Source organism: Brachyistius frenatus, unplaced genomic scaffold, assembly GCF_029030835.1.
Source record: "Brachyistius frenatus isolate BFR_SWC_R1_liver_20210118 unplaced genomic scaffold, ASM2903083v1 Contig_129, whole genome shotgun sequence".
Lineage (NCBI taxonomy): Eukaryota > Metazoa > Chordata > Actinopteri > Embiotocidae > Brachyistius > Brachyistius frenatus.
The window spans coordinates 15,360-31,799 of record NW_027210728.1 but is presented as its reverse complement, the minus strand read 5'-3'; the positions used below and the strand labels follow the sequence as shown (position 1 = coordinate 31,799).

At 44.8% G+C, this 16,440-nt stretch overlaps 3 protein-coding genes across 3 annotated transcripts; 2 read left to right on the top strand and 1 right to left on the bottom strand.

Annotated features, from left to right (window-relative positions):
- The first annotated feature begins 4,475 nt into the window (after positions 1-4,475).
- Positions 4,476-5,953, top strand: pyurf (PIGY upstream open reading frame). Its single transcript, XM_069714332.1, has 2 exons — positions 4,476-4,763; positions 5,818-5,953. The coding sequence occupies exons 1-2, from the start codon at positions 4,570-4,572 to the stop codon at positions 5,951-5,953; spliced, it is 330 nt and encodes a 109-aa protein (XP_069570433.1). The 5' UTR covers positions 4,476-4,569.
- A 148-nt stretch (positions 5,954-6,101) lies between these two features.
- LOC138630162 (phosphatidylinositol N-acetylglucosaminyltransferase subunit Y) lies at positions 6,102-6,688 on the top strand. Its single transcript, XM_069714333.1, has one exon. The coding sequence runs from the start codon at positions 6,103-6,105 to the stop codon at positions 6,313-6,315; it is 213 nt and encodes a 70-aa protein (XP_069570434.1). The 5' UTR covers position 6,102; the 3' UTR covers positions 6,316-6,688.
- Positions 6,689-7,189: 501 nt separating this feature from the next.
- LOC138630170 (uncharacterized) lies at positions 7,190-9,234 on the bottom strand. Its single transcript, XM_069714342.1, has 2 exons — positions 7,999-9,234; positions 7,190-7,324 (listed from the first exon to the last, which is right to left on the bottom strand). The coding sequence occupies exons 1-2, from the start codon at positions 9,232-9,234 to the stop codon at positions 7,190-7,192; spliced, it is 1,371 nt and encodes a 456-aa protein (XP_069570443.1).
- Between the last annotated feature and the right edge of the window lie 7,206 nt (positions 9,235-16,440).

Here is a 16,440-nt window from a genome sequence, read left to right as displayed (position 1 = left end):
CCTTCCCTCGCTTTAATTCACTTTTCCTCCCTACTGCCTCCCCCTCTTTTATTAGACGCCATTACGGAGAGGATGCATCTTCACTAAAGAGGAATCCATCCTTTTAACGCAATGTCTTCTCGAGGCATTACAGTGACGACCCGGGCATCAAAACAAGCATTTACGCTCCGTCTCTATAAGCAATAAAGCATTTCCATGGATGGCTTGTCATAAAAGCTGAAACCGTGCGCCTGTATTGTTTGGTGAGGGGGTGGAGGAGGATGGGTGGGGGGGGGGGGGGGTTTACCGTGAACACCTCATAAACAAGTCTGAGAGCCTCTCACAACATCAAAGGCATTGTAAACCTAACACTTCCAATGAGCCGTGAGCTTGCACACTAATCAACACACACACACACGCGTTTGTGCGTTCGGCGTGGCACTAAACGGCGGCTGAGTGATTAAAGCCACTCCGAAAGGCCTCGAAGGCAGCGTTAACGACGCGGCGTCAACCTTTCGCTCGCGCCTCATTCGCTCAGGCTTCTGCCGAGTAACCGGCGAGACTTAATTGAAGGGTACACTTCGTTAACACTGTTGCCAGGTGACCACGGAGGCCTAATCGAAGGGCAACGCTTCGACGGACCTGTGCCTGTCCATCAATCTGGCGCATTAGCGAAGCTTTAGTTTAGCTTTTTCTTTTCTTTTCTTTTCTTTTTTCTTTTCTTTTTGTTGGCAGAGAAACATGGCGACAGGAAGAGAGAGGAAATGAGGGAAGGAAAACTGGGAAAAGGGTTGAAGGGAAGCGGGAAGAGGCCGAAAAAGGGCAACAGCAGGGGGAGGGCTTCAGGTCCACGGGAGACGAGAAAGGCAAGGAGGAGAAGGGGAGGTCCTTCGGGATCTGATTATCAGATTAAACAGCAAATGCTGCATCAGCAATATTTCAGCGTGGAAATGAAAGCTCTCCTGGCAGGAAGAAGGACCTAATCTACTGTTTCTAATTGGATGAAACCGATGCTCAGCAAGGGAACGATCAGACTGGAACTCCGGATGGAACGACATTGAGTTCTCCTGCGCCTTTTGGGTTTCACAGAAAGATTCTCATTTGGCTAAATAAGCTCCTGCAGGGCCGCACGGCGGGCACCGCATTATATTAACTTCTATTTTTCTTCTAATTCTGCGTGCGGAGCTTTAAAGTTTCGTTATCATTACAGTTTTAGGCAAACACGACGTCCGCTCGCCGAATCCCGAGGCAGGTGCGAAATGGACTCGAGTGGATTCCTCCAAACAAGATGAGATAATAAAAATGTGGAAATGAAGGCTTTTATTTTGTTAATCGGCCGGGAAACCGAAGAGCTTATTACCGTAAGCTCGGTATGTGGGTCAATGATAATTAGACTAACGAGCGGAAGCATTTCTTTTGTGCGGCGAAAGCCTGTTTCAAGGTGCGCGGCCTCGACGGATCCTCGCTATCGTTATGAAACACGCAGGTTTCTGTCCGTACGTCGTGACAGCCGCTCGGAGAAAGTAAAAAGAAAAAAAAAAGCATCAAACGTCACGAAAGTGAACCGTCGAGTCTGTCGCCGACTCTTTCAAAGACGATCCGAACCGGGAGAGGAAAAGCCTGAAGAAAAAAACCAGCCTGAAGCGGGCCAAAGAAGTCATCAAACTGAGAATTCCTGCACGTCGGTGCTCAGGCGGACGACTCGGAAAAGGTCGGCGGAGGAGCGCGACCGACCGACCGACCGACCGACCGACCGACCGATGGAGGCGCCGCCGGCCGTCGCTCGGTCGGTCGGTCGGTCGGTCGGTCAGTCGGGAGGAGCGGGCTCCGACGGAGAACGCGCCGCTCTTCCTCCCACTCGCGGGGTAAAAACTTAGAGGGGCATGAAGAGCATGCCGCCGCCAAACCGTGCGACGCTTTCCCGCTCGTCTCCGAGGAAAAACACAGCGGCGGGTCGGAAAGTACGACCCGCGAACAACTCTTCCAAAACTGGGACACGGAGCTTCGTGACCGCCGAGGTCTCTGACGCACCGAGGACAATTTTAAGGCGACGTTGAACGGTGAGGTTTTTTTTTTTTTTTTTTTCAGCAGCATTTGTCTCGACGGCACAGGGATTATGAGAGATCCGTCCCCCGTCCTCCCCCCTCCCCCTCCACCCCCACCACAGCCAGAAAGTTTAGCAGTTATTAGTGTTGTGACAACCCTGGCAGGGACTCGCTAACTTCCCCGCCAAGTCCGAGCTGTGTGTCGGTAAAGGGGGGGGGTGGGGGTGGGGGGGCGCTGTCACCGGGGAAGCGTGAAGGCTTTCTGGAGCGGACTCCAGAGGTCGGGGGGGGGGGGGGTGGGTTTTTGTGGGTTTTTTTTTTTGGAGGACACTGCGATCGAGGACGGTCCGCGGTTACTGTGGCGACGTCGCTGACGTCAACCCGTCGAAGGTTCACGAAGTCGTCCTCGAGTCAACGTCTCACCCAACATGTGCAAAAGCAAAAACAGTTGCATGGCCTGACGCAGAATGTCTTGCACAGGTGTCTCCGACCCCCCCCCCTCTCTCTCTCTCTCTCTCTCGTCCCCACCCCCCACCCCCACACCGAGAGCTCCTTTGATCCACCGGGTAGATCGCCATCTACTGGTTGGAGATCCCTGCCCTAAAGGTGTCCTAGAGAAGTGAAGACAGACCTGACGTTACCTCCGTCCTCTGCGACTCGGCTCTAATATCTTGGTGTCGGTTTCTTCCTTCGTCATTCTGAAAACTTGGACACTTGCTCATTACTGACTTGCCGAGTTATTTTTTTTTGGGCCACCCAGCGGTGGATTTTCAACCGCCTGCTTCTTGTCTGTTCTGTTCTCCCTAACTAACAACACCGTGGAATTTTTTTTTTATTTATTATTATTGGCTTTGTATTTCATGATGTGAATGGAAATCTATGGAGCCAGAAGTTTGTTGGTGCCCGCCCCCTAGTGGTCCTCGGTGGTAGCGCACTTCCGCCTCACCCGGAAGCTACGTCCACTTTTATTTCCAGTCTATTGTTTTCCCCGCACCGATTAGTCACCTGATTGATCACCTGTTACCGAACCTTTCCTTGGACCAACTAGTCGACGCTTCAGGAGTTCCAGTGTCGTGTCCGGATGTTCCCCAGAGTACGTCAGAAAGCCCTTTTTTGTTTGTTTTTTTTGTTCTTCGGCTCCACTGCGATCCGTCGAATAGATTTGGTAAAACTACGGGAATTCTGATCCACAGAAATAGTTAGTATTCTATTTATTTATTTTCCTGCTTTATTCTGAAGGTGACTTCTTCAGTTTCTACTTAAACATTCTATCAACCCATCAGCCCGATCGCTCAAACGTTCGCTCGATACAGCCTGGCCTGAAACAAATGTCGAACCTCTTTCGGTATTATTTCAGCCTTAACGCTCTGTCAGATATGATGGACACCTCTCATGAGTGAACAGGTCCACAGGAAAAAAAAAAAAAAAAAAAAAAGGGGCTTTTGTGCTGTTGTGTTCAAACCGTGGCTTATATTAGCAGGACTGTCGTGTACTGAGCAGTGGGATATATTACAGCTGGAAGCAGTTTTTAAAACAAGTTGGGGCCCTGCCAAGAAAGTCTCAGAGCAATATCTTCAGCCATATGGATGGGGAGATGGGTGGAGGGGGGGGTGGGGGGGGTGCTTTCTGCTCTCTGCTCTCGTTGCCACCGGGCTCTCTGTTTATATTTAATATTGTGTAGCTGTAACCTGCTGGGAAATCATGTTCGGGACATCTACGGGGTTTAAACGGCACCGGAGTACATACAGCAAAGCGTTGTAAAATTGACAAACTGTGCAGCTACATTAGTTTCTTCGACTCAATGAGATGGTATTCTGAGGAAAATTGATCACAACACTGCAGGCGGGCGGAGCTCTCATAAAACATTATATTCATTAATGGAACAAATGAATTGGAGCAGCGTAGTATCTGGTGCAGTGTAGCTGATCAAAGTAATGACATTCATATTATTTTAATGTTCTTTTTTTTAATTTTTTTTTTATAGTTTTGGTTCCAGTCCCAGATCAAATCCCACAATTGAGCTTTGCTGACCTGAGCAGTGCAACACCGCCACCACCCGGGCAAATGAGGAAACAGCCATTCTCCAAATAAAACGCAGTGACTGTGACAATAACAATCTAATAATTTATATATATCATATATTTACAATAATTAACTGTGTTAGGCGAATTAAGTTCGGTCTCGGATATTTTAATTCGTGGGTTGCTCAAGAAGTTGACAATATATATTATACTGTGCATTTTATATTTATATTTTATATTTTGTACTGCTATTTTACTGCTTTTCTATTATTCTATTATTATCTTATTGCTTCTGTATGCTGCTGGAGCGAAAAAAAAAAAGAAGTCCCCTCGGGGATTAATAAAGTAAATACCTACCTAAACAAAAGACGACGACAAGCGGAACCTTTGACAGCCGTTGTACAGGAAGTGGACCCGTATTTTTCCGTTACACGGACGTTCGTACTTCCTGTTGGAGGATTTGAGGAGCTTATGCGACGCAGCTTCTTTTTGTTGTTGTTGTTGTTGTTGTTGTTTTTTGGGTCATGTTGAAGAATGTTTTGAGCAAATTGGCGACTCTGACGGTTCGAGTTCACCGCGATGCGTTAACACAGACGCTGACCCCCGCCTCGGTGTCGGCGAGGAGCTTCGCGGCCGTGAAGAAGGACGAAGCGCGGCCGCCTTTCGACGCCTCCCTGCTGGACTTCCTCGTGTGTCCGCTGTCCAAGAAGCCGCTGAGGTAAAAACCACACGCAGCAAACTCGATGGCTTTTGGTTTTTTTTAGGAGTAAAACGTTCAATATGTCCCCTTTTTCTGCTGTCTGCGGCGTTTATTTTTACTTTTTTTTACTATCTGACGTGGAAATGTCGGATTCTTAATCTGACGTCATCCCGTTTTACGCACCAATAATAATAATAATAAACTTTATTTGTGTAGCACCTTTCGTGCAGGAAATGCAGCTCAAAGTGCTTTACAGCAAAAAAACAAAAACAAATTACATGTAGTGTTTCACAGGGAACATTTAAAAATGGTCGAAAAAGAATTGAGATGCATAAGAAACAGATAAAAATACATAAAATTAAACACCAGTAGAGTTAAAATATGCATTTTAAAGGGATTCAGAGCATCAATCCTGTGTCTCACAGAGCATATAATTAGTAATTATGTGCACACGAGACAATTCAACTGAGGTGGAAGATTAATAAAGGCTGAATTTTTTTTTTTTGTATTTCTTTTTTGGCCTATTTCTAAACGGGCTCAATCACCCCCCCCCCTCCTCCCCTCCTCTGTGCACATAATTTTTTTTAAAAAGAAAATGAATGCAATCAACTACCAGCGAGGTGTCACTCGGAGGATCCCTCACTTTTTCTTTCCCACTTTGTACTGTTGTGAAAGCGTGTCGGTCAAACCAAGACATCTGAACACGTCACTGGATTGTGGGCAAATATTAGACTCATCTTTCGCAACAACGAATAATTGGGGCGTTTTGTACAGAAAGCGATTAATCAGCGACTTTTGACAACAGTTGCTGCAATTTATGACGCACTGGATGTTATTTTATTGCAGAAATTGAACGTAGCAGACGGTGGAATATGTTGTCCATTAGACCTCACCGAGTACAGGCTGCTGCATTCAGGTGACGCGGGAAAGACGGCAACTTCGGCTCGTCTTCTTTTCTCTCAGCTTTTTAACGTAGCGAAGAGCGATATTTAGGAATACTTTTAGAATCACACGTCTTTTTTTTAATTTTTTTATTATTATTTATTTATTCCCCCCCCCCCCCCCTCCTCAGGTACGAGGCGAAGACCCACGAGCTGATCAACGACGAGCTCGGCATCGCCTATCCCATCGTCGACGGCATCCCCAACATGATCCCTCAGGAGGCCCGACTCGTCCAAACGGAGGCTTCAAGCACACCGGCGCAATAATAACAATAAAAAAAAAACTCCGCCTTCGACCCCCGAACGCTCGGTTTGCTTTCGAGTCAGACCGAAAGTACCGGATTATTACTCCCGTGAACGACGAAGTAATTTCCGACCCAAAGTAAATAACAAACGCCGCCGGATATTTGTCCGACATGTTCTCCCTGTCCGTGATGGTGGGCCTGGTCCCCATCGTGTCGCTGTTCGGCTTGTTCTACTCGGCGGCGGTGGACGAGAACTTCCCGCAGGGCTGCACCAGCAGCAGCAGCCTGTGTTTCTACAGCCTGCTGCTGCCGGTCACCATCCCCGTCTACGTCTTCTTCCACCTGTGGAGCTGGATGGGCAGCAAGCTGTTCAGACACAACTAAGAGCTGCAAAAAAAACAACAACCTGCAAACACCAAAAGCTGTATCGAAAACAGCTACTGGCTTCGTTACGAGGTCGAAATAAGGTAATCGTTCGGGTGTGTTTTTTTGTTTTTTTTTCCAGCACTTTATAGCAGAAAGTTTAACCAGCTTCTCCAAAAAGTCAACAAATTGTTATGTATTATAATCGCTGCAGAAGATTCTTCTTTTTTTTTTTTTTTTTGGACCGACAGTAGTGATCTTTGCTTTCCGAGACGATGATCGTATCTTAAAGTCCAAACAGACTCCTGCTAACAAACGGCTGCTTGATCGTTAATGTATGCGACACGTTTCCATGACGATTAAAATGAATAAAAGCTCTGTATTTAACACCGTTTTCAGAATCTGGCGCCGTGTTTTGATTCTAACGACACCCGACATGTAGAAAAGGGAAGCACTACGCCTTGATATATAATTCATAAAGACTTTAATTGACAAAAGACCGCTTTTCATACAGAACAGATGAAGTTACGACCAATTTGACGTCAAGTTTTGTGGAAATGAAATTGAACTTTTAAAGGAGGAACTCGCAAAATAAATAAAAACACCCACAAACATGACGGTAAGTAGAAAAACAAGAAATTCGTCCCGGAAGTAATTTGTTTAGTTTTTTTTTTCCCCGTCGCAGAGATTAATTTTGGATCTTCGGTCGTCATGACGTCACACCTGTCGACTTAAAAAGACTCTTTTAACAACGCAGACACATTCTGCTCTTTTCAACTCGAGCTACAGAAAAACACAGAACTAACGCTGCAGACGTTTTTATATCATTTCTGATAGAAAAAGTAGAAAAACCAGAACACCTTCCACCTCCGTCCGTCCGTCCGTCCGTCCGTCCTCAGTGGCCCTTCCTGCTCTTGACGTCTCTGCCCTGAAAGAGCTTCATCAGCGGGGACTCCGGCCTCGGCGACTGTCCCTCTCCTTTGGTCTTGAAAAAGAAACACTCGTTGAGTCTCGTCTGGACCGCTCGGACCTGAAGGCCCGACACACAAAAACAAGTTTTGGTTACTGAACAGCAGCGGGAAGCAGAAAATATTCAGATCCTTTTATCTTGCAGCTGCTGGAGGCGGAGCTAGTTTACCATTCGGTGTTCTTAGAAAAGAAATTTCAGAAAAGCAAAGAAGGATTTTTCTTTGTGTATTATTTTCCCTCCATAAACTGCAGCTGACAAAAAAGATCCAACAGAATTTTGAATTTGATTTGTCGAATAATTGTCACAAATAATGGCCCTACGCGATTTTGAATATTTTTCCGTTTATTTTATACTATTATTAAAGTATAATATTCATCATAATTTGATAATACACCTCACGAAGAAGAATAACAATTGACTGGTTGTAGTGTTTGGTTTTTGCGAACTAAATCCGCGATGTTGACGGATGCTCATCGTCAAAATGTCGTCGGTTGAATATTAGGAGCGATTGGAGAAACGGTAGGTGGCGCTAATTCTCCGCCGGTGACTTTTAAACCACAGAAGAAGAAAAAGCTGCGTCATTAAAAGCGCCGAGTCAAACCTGCAAACGGTGGAAATGCCGATTCAAAAAATTACGACATTTCTGAAACGCGCCGAACGCAAACGACTGTTCAGCGACGGATCAAAATCGTGGCGGTGATTGCGCAACAGCCTCGACGGGCCCCGGGAGTCACCTGGCTCAGGTCCAGCTTGCCGGCGCGGCTCGGCGGCTCGCTGTCCTCGCTGGAGGCCGTCGTGTCGGCGGACTTGTTGTCCGACTCCGAGCGTTGGCTGGGACTCGTGTCGCCTCGACCCGACGGCGCCTTATCCCGGCCGCCGTCCCTCTTCTTCTTCTTCTTCGCCTCTTTTTCTCCCTCGACCGCGGACGTCTTCGCCGACGAACGCCTCCCGAGGTCTTTCCTCGCCCTGCGCGGGAGGCTCAGGTCCAAAGGTTCGTCGTCGTCGTCGTGGTGGTGGCGTGCGGTCGCTCTGATTTCGTGACGGCGGCGGAGGTAGACGGAGAGCTCGGCGGTGAAGAAGTTCTCCGTCTGCGTCGAGGCGCTCGCCGTAGACGCGGGAAACGGCAACGACTCGCCGTCGCGCGAAAGGGACGAAGAGGAGCGTCGGCTCGAGGGGTTTTTCTTCGCCACGTCCGGAGACGAGTTGACGACAATCGGTTCGTCCAGGAAAAGATTCGCCACGTCGGGCTTGAAGGGGACTTTCTTCTGTCCGGCGACGTTTGACTCCTTTTTCTGAGAGGACTTTCGGTCGGGCTTTTTTAATCCTTCGCGTTCCGTCTTCGGATCCCGGAAAGGCGAGTCTCCGGGAAGACGTTTCACCTCGCCGGCTTCTCCGCTGGACGCGTCTTCGGAGGGCGACGCCCTGAACGTCTTCTGGGTGATGAACAAGTCCTGGCTGTTGACGTCGTCGCTGTTGCGCTGAGAGTCGTCGTCGTCGGGCGGTCGACTCCGAGCCGTCGCCGCGACGACGACGGCGGCTTCTTTCTCTTTAGGCGACGAGGAGACGAATTTCGGGCGCTTGACGCGGACGCAGCCGGGCGGTAAATCAAACGCCACCTTCTTGGTTCGTTTGGTTTTCTTCCCGGAGTCTGGAGTCGGACGATCCGGTTTTAGTTTCTCTTCCAGATTTGCGGTGTCGGGCTTCTCGGCCGGTTTCGGTCGCGCGCCGCTGCTCTGCGTGAACATGAAACCGTCATCGACCTCCAATCCGTTTTTCCTTTTCTTCTTCTTCTTCTTCTCCTTTTCCATCGCTTCTTTAAATTTGGCGTTTTTCTTCTTCCTCTTCTTCTGGACGCTGTCGTTTCTTTTCGGCTCTTTCTTGTCCCTTTTGGAGCCTTTTTTACTTTTTCGTTTCTCGGGTGAAGTCCAGTACGACTTCAAAAAGAAGTCGGCGTCCTCGAAGTCGCTCATGAGTCTGATGGAAAAGAAAGAGGGGAAAATAGATTAGTTATTAAAGCAATATCTATATCTCTTTTATGATGGAATAAGATAAGCAAGTTGAGTTGCGGGATATATTTGGCGTATATGGCATCATCTGGGGAATATGTGTGTGTGCTGGAAGGAAGATAAAACATCATGTGTTAGAAAACAGAATATAATGGTTCGGAGAATTACCATTACAGTTTCCCGCCTGGCGGTAAATATAGATGCTTTAAATTAATATCCCGCACGCTCAGCAGCTTCATGCTTCTTTGTCAATTACCTGTATTTGCGTGTGATTTTTGTTGTTGTGTGTGTATCAAGCTTGACGAACCGTTGTTGGCGTCTCGCTCCTAAAAGAGGTTTTTAAACAGGGCGGTTTTCTTTTTTATCATTTTTTTTTTTTTAATGCTTTTTAACGTGAAGGCACGAGGCGGCGAACGCGATGAATGTCGCACCGCAGATAAACTGGCTGAAGTAAAGACTACACGGTAGTATATGATGTCCCCGAGGACGTTGGCACAATACCCTTCACAGATCTTTTTTTGGACAACATTTACTGTCTATATAATTTAAAAAAAAAAAAAATTGACCTCATAAAGATGTGTAGCAGTTTACTTGGGTCGGAAATATTTTCCCTTTGAGAGCAATGTGATTTTTTTTTTTTTTTTTTTTTTAATCCCGCAGTCTAAAATCACGTCTTTGCGAACCGGAAACGGGAAAGTAAAAAAAAAAAGAAAAAGTCTGCAACAATGTAACTGTAACTAATTGAAGTGCTGCTCTCAGAGATGACGACATAGATTTCCCCACTTTTTTTTATTTACAGATCTAACTAGTTCACATCTTCGTAAACTTGTAGTCGTTTGAAGGAGAAAAAATATCAACGACGTCTTTTAAGAGGAAAAACCTGACGGGCTATACATTAGCATCGTTGTGACCTTTGAACTGTCCGCGTTCGCGGTTCAAAGACGAGTTTTTTTTTTGTTTTTTTTGGAAAGGTTTTAATGACCCGTGTTAGAGCCTGCAGCTTCAGATGGCATCACACAGAAACATTTTGGACATCATTTGATATTTACCTTTGAAGCCGGGTTCAACTGCGGCCGGCGAAACTCAACTTCAAAGGGACCGTCGCTGCCGCCGAGAGTTCATGTTGCGTTCAAGTGCTGCCTGGGTGAGGACGGAACTCTGAGAAGCCCTTGATTTCCGGTTAACGGTGTGTGCGCTAGATGATACACGTAAACAAATGTATAAAAGAAGCGCAAAACGTTTATTCAATTTCATTTTTTTTATTAAACAAAAATTGCCATCTTTGTTTTAAATTGATGGCCATATATGTGCAACCTGCTGCTAAATCCATCACTTCCAGGAGAAAGTCGTAGTCATATATTATCTGGAATAGCATTACATAGAAAAAGGCACACGTATATCCATACACCTACTTTTTAGTCTGTGATTTTCACCCTCTTTTTTTTCTCATAAATATCACGTCCTCTTCATGTATCACAGGCTGAGTGGCTCAGAAAACTATTTGTAAGGAGTTCACGCTGAAAATAATGTCACACGTTCACCAGTAGATGGCGCAGTTGCTGCTAAAACGCCAACGTCACTTTGAGGGGTGATTGTGACTGTCTAAATCTGGATGTCAAAAGCGTTGATTGGCTTTGAAATTGGGACTTGAACGTTGCAATCAAAGTAACCCAGATTGTCTCGAATGCATCATGTTTAAAGAAACCTCCCTGTCGTATAGCCTACCAAATTTAAAATAGTACAAAATGAAAACATTAGATTAAAAAGGAAACCTTTCAGACAACCAAACAGAAAGTGTTTTTCTATTGATTAACACCAGTTTATTTATGATATAAAAACTTTGACATAATTTTACCAAACATTGTCGAAAAACAAAGAATCTTTTTTTTTTTTTTTTTTTTTTTTTTTTACATGAACCTGATGTTTTTTAGGATTATTGTGAAGTATTTTCCTCACAGAGGCCAGATTAATTTTTTTTCCCATAATGCAGTCCGGTTGGTAATTTTTTTCCCAAGTTTAGCTGTGACCTACTTCTGTTCTGCCGGCCGTTTAGTTTGAGAAGGAAAGTTTTTACATTTGAAAATGACTTTAAAACCAATATTAAATAGTTCGAAATCATTTCTATCTCAACCAGAGACTGCCTCCCATCGTGCCATTCTGATATACATGAATGCCTTAATATAGGCCTGATTCAAAATCCAGTGATATATTACGGTATAAAAATCATTTGGGCTGAATATTTTAATTAGGTATTTAATCTTTTAAGACACTTAAAGTCTCAATTTTCTGATCACAGATAAACACTTCAGTGGAAGTTTCATGGATGTAACTCTAAAATTGTGTGAATACTACTTGTACCACTGCTGTTTACCGGGAATTACATAACTATTGCAGGATACATGTATATACTGTATATATATATATATATATATAAGCACAGATGTCAAAAAGTCAGATTTGGATTTTGTTTTTTTTACCAGATATTCAGATACTGCATTTTTCCATTGTAGAAATATCTACATCTGGTTCAAAGCTTGTCTATTAAGTCTTATTATTTTAATTTTTTTTTTAACGCATCATTTGTCCTTTTCTTCAGTTCTGATGCCCGATGCTGCGTTTGCTCCGGGACAGATTTCTGAGTGGGTGTTTGCCTGTCAGCGGTCAGACTGATGGAGGCCCGTTGTGGAGAGCAGGATCGATCGGGGAACATTAAGTCGGTGTCAGTCCGTCTTTATTTACAGTCTACGTTCGACCCACGTGGCCGTGCTGTTGAATTACACCGCGTGACTTTCAGATTTTTACCCTCTCTTAATTTAAAAACTTAATTCAAACAGGATGTTGCAGTAATTCTGCCCTGCTAAAACTGTGAATTTGGCCACCAAATCGCTTTTTTTTTCTGCTAAATTAATGTTACCCCTTTTAAAAAAAAAAAAAAAAATCGGTAGGCTACACCTTCCCCGTTGTGGGTAGTTTTCAACCAGAATTTATGACACACTCCCTTTAAGCGGATAGACAACGACTCTTTGAGAGTTCCCTTTTCCATATTTTACTCATAAAGCCCGGTTTACCTGTTTTCTCTTCTCGCTTACAGTAATTCAGACAGCTTCGGGGACATATACTATAAAATATCGCAGCCATAAAACCGTCTGTTTACATCATCAACAAAACCAAAAAAGAAAAGAAAAATCTACCGTGAAACTCTGCCGCGTACGATATTTTTGGTGTGCCTGGGAGTTTAAGGAGGAGTACGACTTTTTTGCTGCCCTGCGGCTCTACATGATACATAATACATCTGTGGGGGTTGATGGGAGATGATTAACACGCATGACTCAGGCACTACTTTGCCACTGGCTGAGATTTGTAGCCCTTTCGACTCGCTGTCAAGATACTGTTTTGGGTTTTTAATAAATTGGCAGCAACACTGGTTAGATAACAGCAACAAAACAAAACAAAAATTATTATTATTATTATTATTTTTCATGGTTTCGGTTTTTGGGGTTTGTCTCACGATAACAATCTCAAATCTGCCCATTCGAAGACCGTTAACATGCTGCAGGAATAATAAGAGTCCCTCATCTTAGTGTCCTCATTGTGCTCCCAGATTACTCGTGATGGGGCCGTTTCACTTTTATTTCATCTGTGGGGAGTTTTCTGTTGCTATGCCAACCACATGGAGCTAAGGGGCAGAAAAGGTGTAGTGTGTGTGTGTGTGTGTGTGTGTGTGTGTGTGTGTGTGTGTGTGTGTGTGTGTGTGTGTGTGTGTGTGTGTGTGTGTGTGTGTGTGTGTGTGTGTGTGTGTGTGTGTGTGTTAAATGGCTTCTCTCTTTCACCTCCTCACTTTTACGCTGACAGCTCAGCACTGTGTAAAAAGTGTGTGCGTATAATTTTTTTTTCCTTTTTGAAAGAAGCTTTTACATTTCGAGGGGCCCCACTTAAATGTTCGTTGCGGAGGATTTAGCGGAAATCTATTGGCGTAAACATCACTTGAAACTAAGAATGAATGTGTTTTCTTCACCTTCTCAATGAGTCCCTTCATAGCTAGGTAGGGAGCGGGGGTCCTCTTCCACGGGGAGGCCGCCATGTTAGACCACCATGTTTCTACAGTAGCCCAGAAGGGAGCAAACTAAACATTGGCTTTTTATAAAAAGGGCCCTTTTTGTTTTTGGATGCTTGGAAGCGGTGGACAAGGCAAAGGATTCGCATTTGGTTGCAATCTGCAACGTCACCACTAGATGTCACTAAATTTGACGCACTGCTCCTTTAAAGCCATGTTACAAAGTTGTATATATCAATTCTCCAACTTTGAAATTGCGCCTTTTAACTGACTCAAAATTTGACTTTAAAGCAGGTCGTAACATTTCCGAGAGATAATATTCTATTTTCCTGTAATGCAGCTAGCTTGGACTTTGCTTTGGGTAATTCAGCTACTCGTAGTGAGTTTACTGACTTTAAAACAAGACTATCGCCGGTATGTTTCCGAAATGTGCGAGTACACTCGTCCAACAAAAATATCAACCTGCTGGCAATACTGGAGGAGAAAATCAGTAGATCGCCAAAGTTATTATTAAATATCCTCTGAGGACCACAACCATCTGTAGACATTTTTACAGCATCCCTCGAGTCACGTCGCCAACGAAGCTTAAAAGCACAAGAAAAAACAAAAAACCTTTATGGCCCAAAATTCCTGGCAACACTTTCATAACTGCCTGTTCATGGATTCATCGCATTGACTCTTCGGATGCTGATCTTCAGCCTACAGTATCTATTAGTCACTGCTGACAACATTTCGAAGAGCATTCGTCTCAGATTTAATTCTCCTGAGAGATGCTTGTAACTGATACCAACATCTTCCCCAGGGTGGTTTGCATTTCTTCCGTCGGTTTGGTCATTTGATCATCCTCGATCAGAAAAGCTGATTGCAGCAAAACCGAACAGAATTTAACGCTCGTGAAGCAGACCGAGAGAGGCCGAGAGACTTTGTGTTATTATTGCAGTCCGGGCCGTGTGAATCTTTTCTTCATATCAAAAATAATGATGCGGTCTGTGAGACTGGAAGAACGTGCCACGTGAAAGGAAGCCCGACGGGCGGTGACGGTCCGGCGCGGCGGCAGTAAAACGATGGCGCGTTCGCCTTTCGGAGGCGGTGCGCATTTCCGGGAAAAGAGGGTCGGGCAGGAGTAACGAACTCGCCTGTGATGCACTCGCTGTTAAAGTTGACCCTTCCTCCTGACGCCGTAAACTCCTGAGCCAGTACGACTCATTGTAATATATATGCATAATGTTGAGAGAGGCTTTGGCTTTTTGTCCGAAATGTGGTTTTTAAGTGGGAAATCCAAGGTCTGATTTTTATAGCAGCAGATTGGTGATGAACATAGTTAAGTGGCAAATGACTAAAATTGGATCTAAGTTTATCAGGCAGACAGAAACACAATATATAGAAACAGCAAACCCGCCCAGTGTTTGTTTGGGTTTTTTTTGTCGTTTTTCTATGCTGTTCTTCTCTCGCTCCGCTCTCCCCTCATCATAAGTCTGAGGTTAAAATGGCCGTTTTTCCTCCGACCTGTTGCTCATGAGAGAATTGTTGAATTGTTGGCCTCTTGACTTTACCATGTTAAGTTCCCTGAGATCAGAATCAGAATCAGAATCGCTTTATTGGCCATGTATGTTGACACGCAGAAGGAATTTGACTCTGGTTATAGCTTCGCTCTCAGCGTCCAAAAAAACCCCAAAACAGACAGACATAAATAGACATATTTACAGCATAGGAATGAATGAATATATACATATATACTCATGTTGTGATTTGCAGCCACATAAAGACAATTGAATTAAGATATCATTATAAGTGGGCAAACATGTTCACCACATCAAATTTTAAAAGGCGGCAGATGTTTTTGTTTTCTCAGGTTGTTTCGCTGCATCTAAGAGGCCGAAACTGTTTTTAACAGAAGCTTTTAGTATTTAAATCTACAAATAGAGTTTTCATTTTCGCCATGGAAGTTATTTTTCTTTCAGTGCCGTTTCTTTCTTTGTTTGTTTGTCGGAGGGATTACGGCAAAACTGCGGGTCCGATTTATTTGAAATTTGGTGGAAGGGTGTAGCGTTAAATTTTGGCACCAGATTTGGAGTCATGAGGCCGATTTATTTTCCACTATCATCGACTTTGCATTTGGCCTGCTAAAAACGGCATACGTCTTCAAATCCAGGAGGAGTAAAGCTTATTATTACGGAGCATCAGAGGCGACCTGGGAAAGAAATTCCAGCCTCTGACTTGTTGGTAGGGATCGTACCGCCCACATCAGGCGCACATGCACACCCTGAATAACAGGCACACAGAGAGGGCCAGTAAAAAGTTTACGGCCCGTTGACTCAGGCAGTTTTTCTACCGGAAACAATACAATTGGTCTTCTAATTAGTTATTTTGTCCAAAATGTCTTAACATCTTTTAAACAAGCAGAAGTTGTATCTTTTTGGGGGGTAAAAATCACAACAAAATCCTTTGACTGACCTCTTCGGCTAAATATTAATCCGCGCCTACATCTGTGATGAAATCTTGTTTTCTTCAAGCGCCCTTTCAAACGACTCGAGCCGCCTCTGTGCGATGTTATTTATCTTCTCTGTCACCCGTGGACGCCCAGGACATGTCGTCACCCTCTGCAAAAACCAAAGCCCGACCTGAAATAGCAGTCCCCCCCTCATTTACTCCCCTCTAACTATCCTGAAGTCTTGGGAACCGTGCTCGCCTCGCTGATGCTGATTTGCACAGCTGTGACGCGCCCAGCAGTTTCTTTGTTTTACGGCGGCTATGTAAAAAAAAAAAAAAAAAAAATCTGTTTCAAATACTCCTGTCTCGTGTGTGGCATGTTTTTATTTGTTGCCCTTCGGGATAACGAGGGCCAGCTTTTTGAGTCGTTGTCGGCTTTCCGACTTCGACTCCGGGTCTTGAACCTTTTGCTGCCTTTGCGCGCCAAAGGCGAACGCCCCCACGCATTGATGGAGCATGAGGTAATAAGGACGACGAGGTGTTGGGTCCTAAGCTAGGGTCGGAGGTCAACGCGTTCAGCGGGTGTCATCTAAACAGGCTGCTGTCCGTAATAGCATCACAGGAAAAGCAAGCGGAGGTCAGCGTCTCTGAAGGGCCCCGCCAACGATCGCTATAAATCTTGCGAA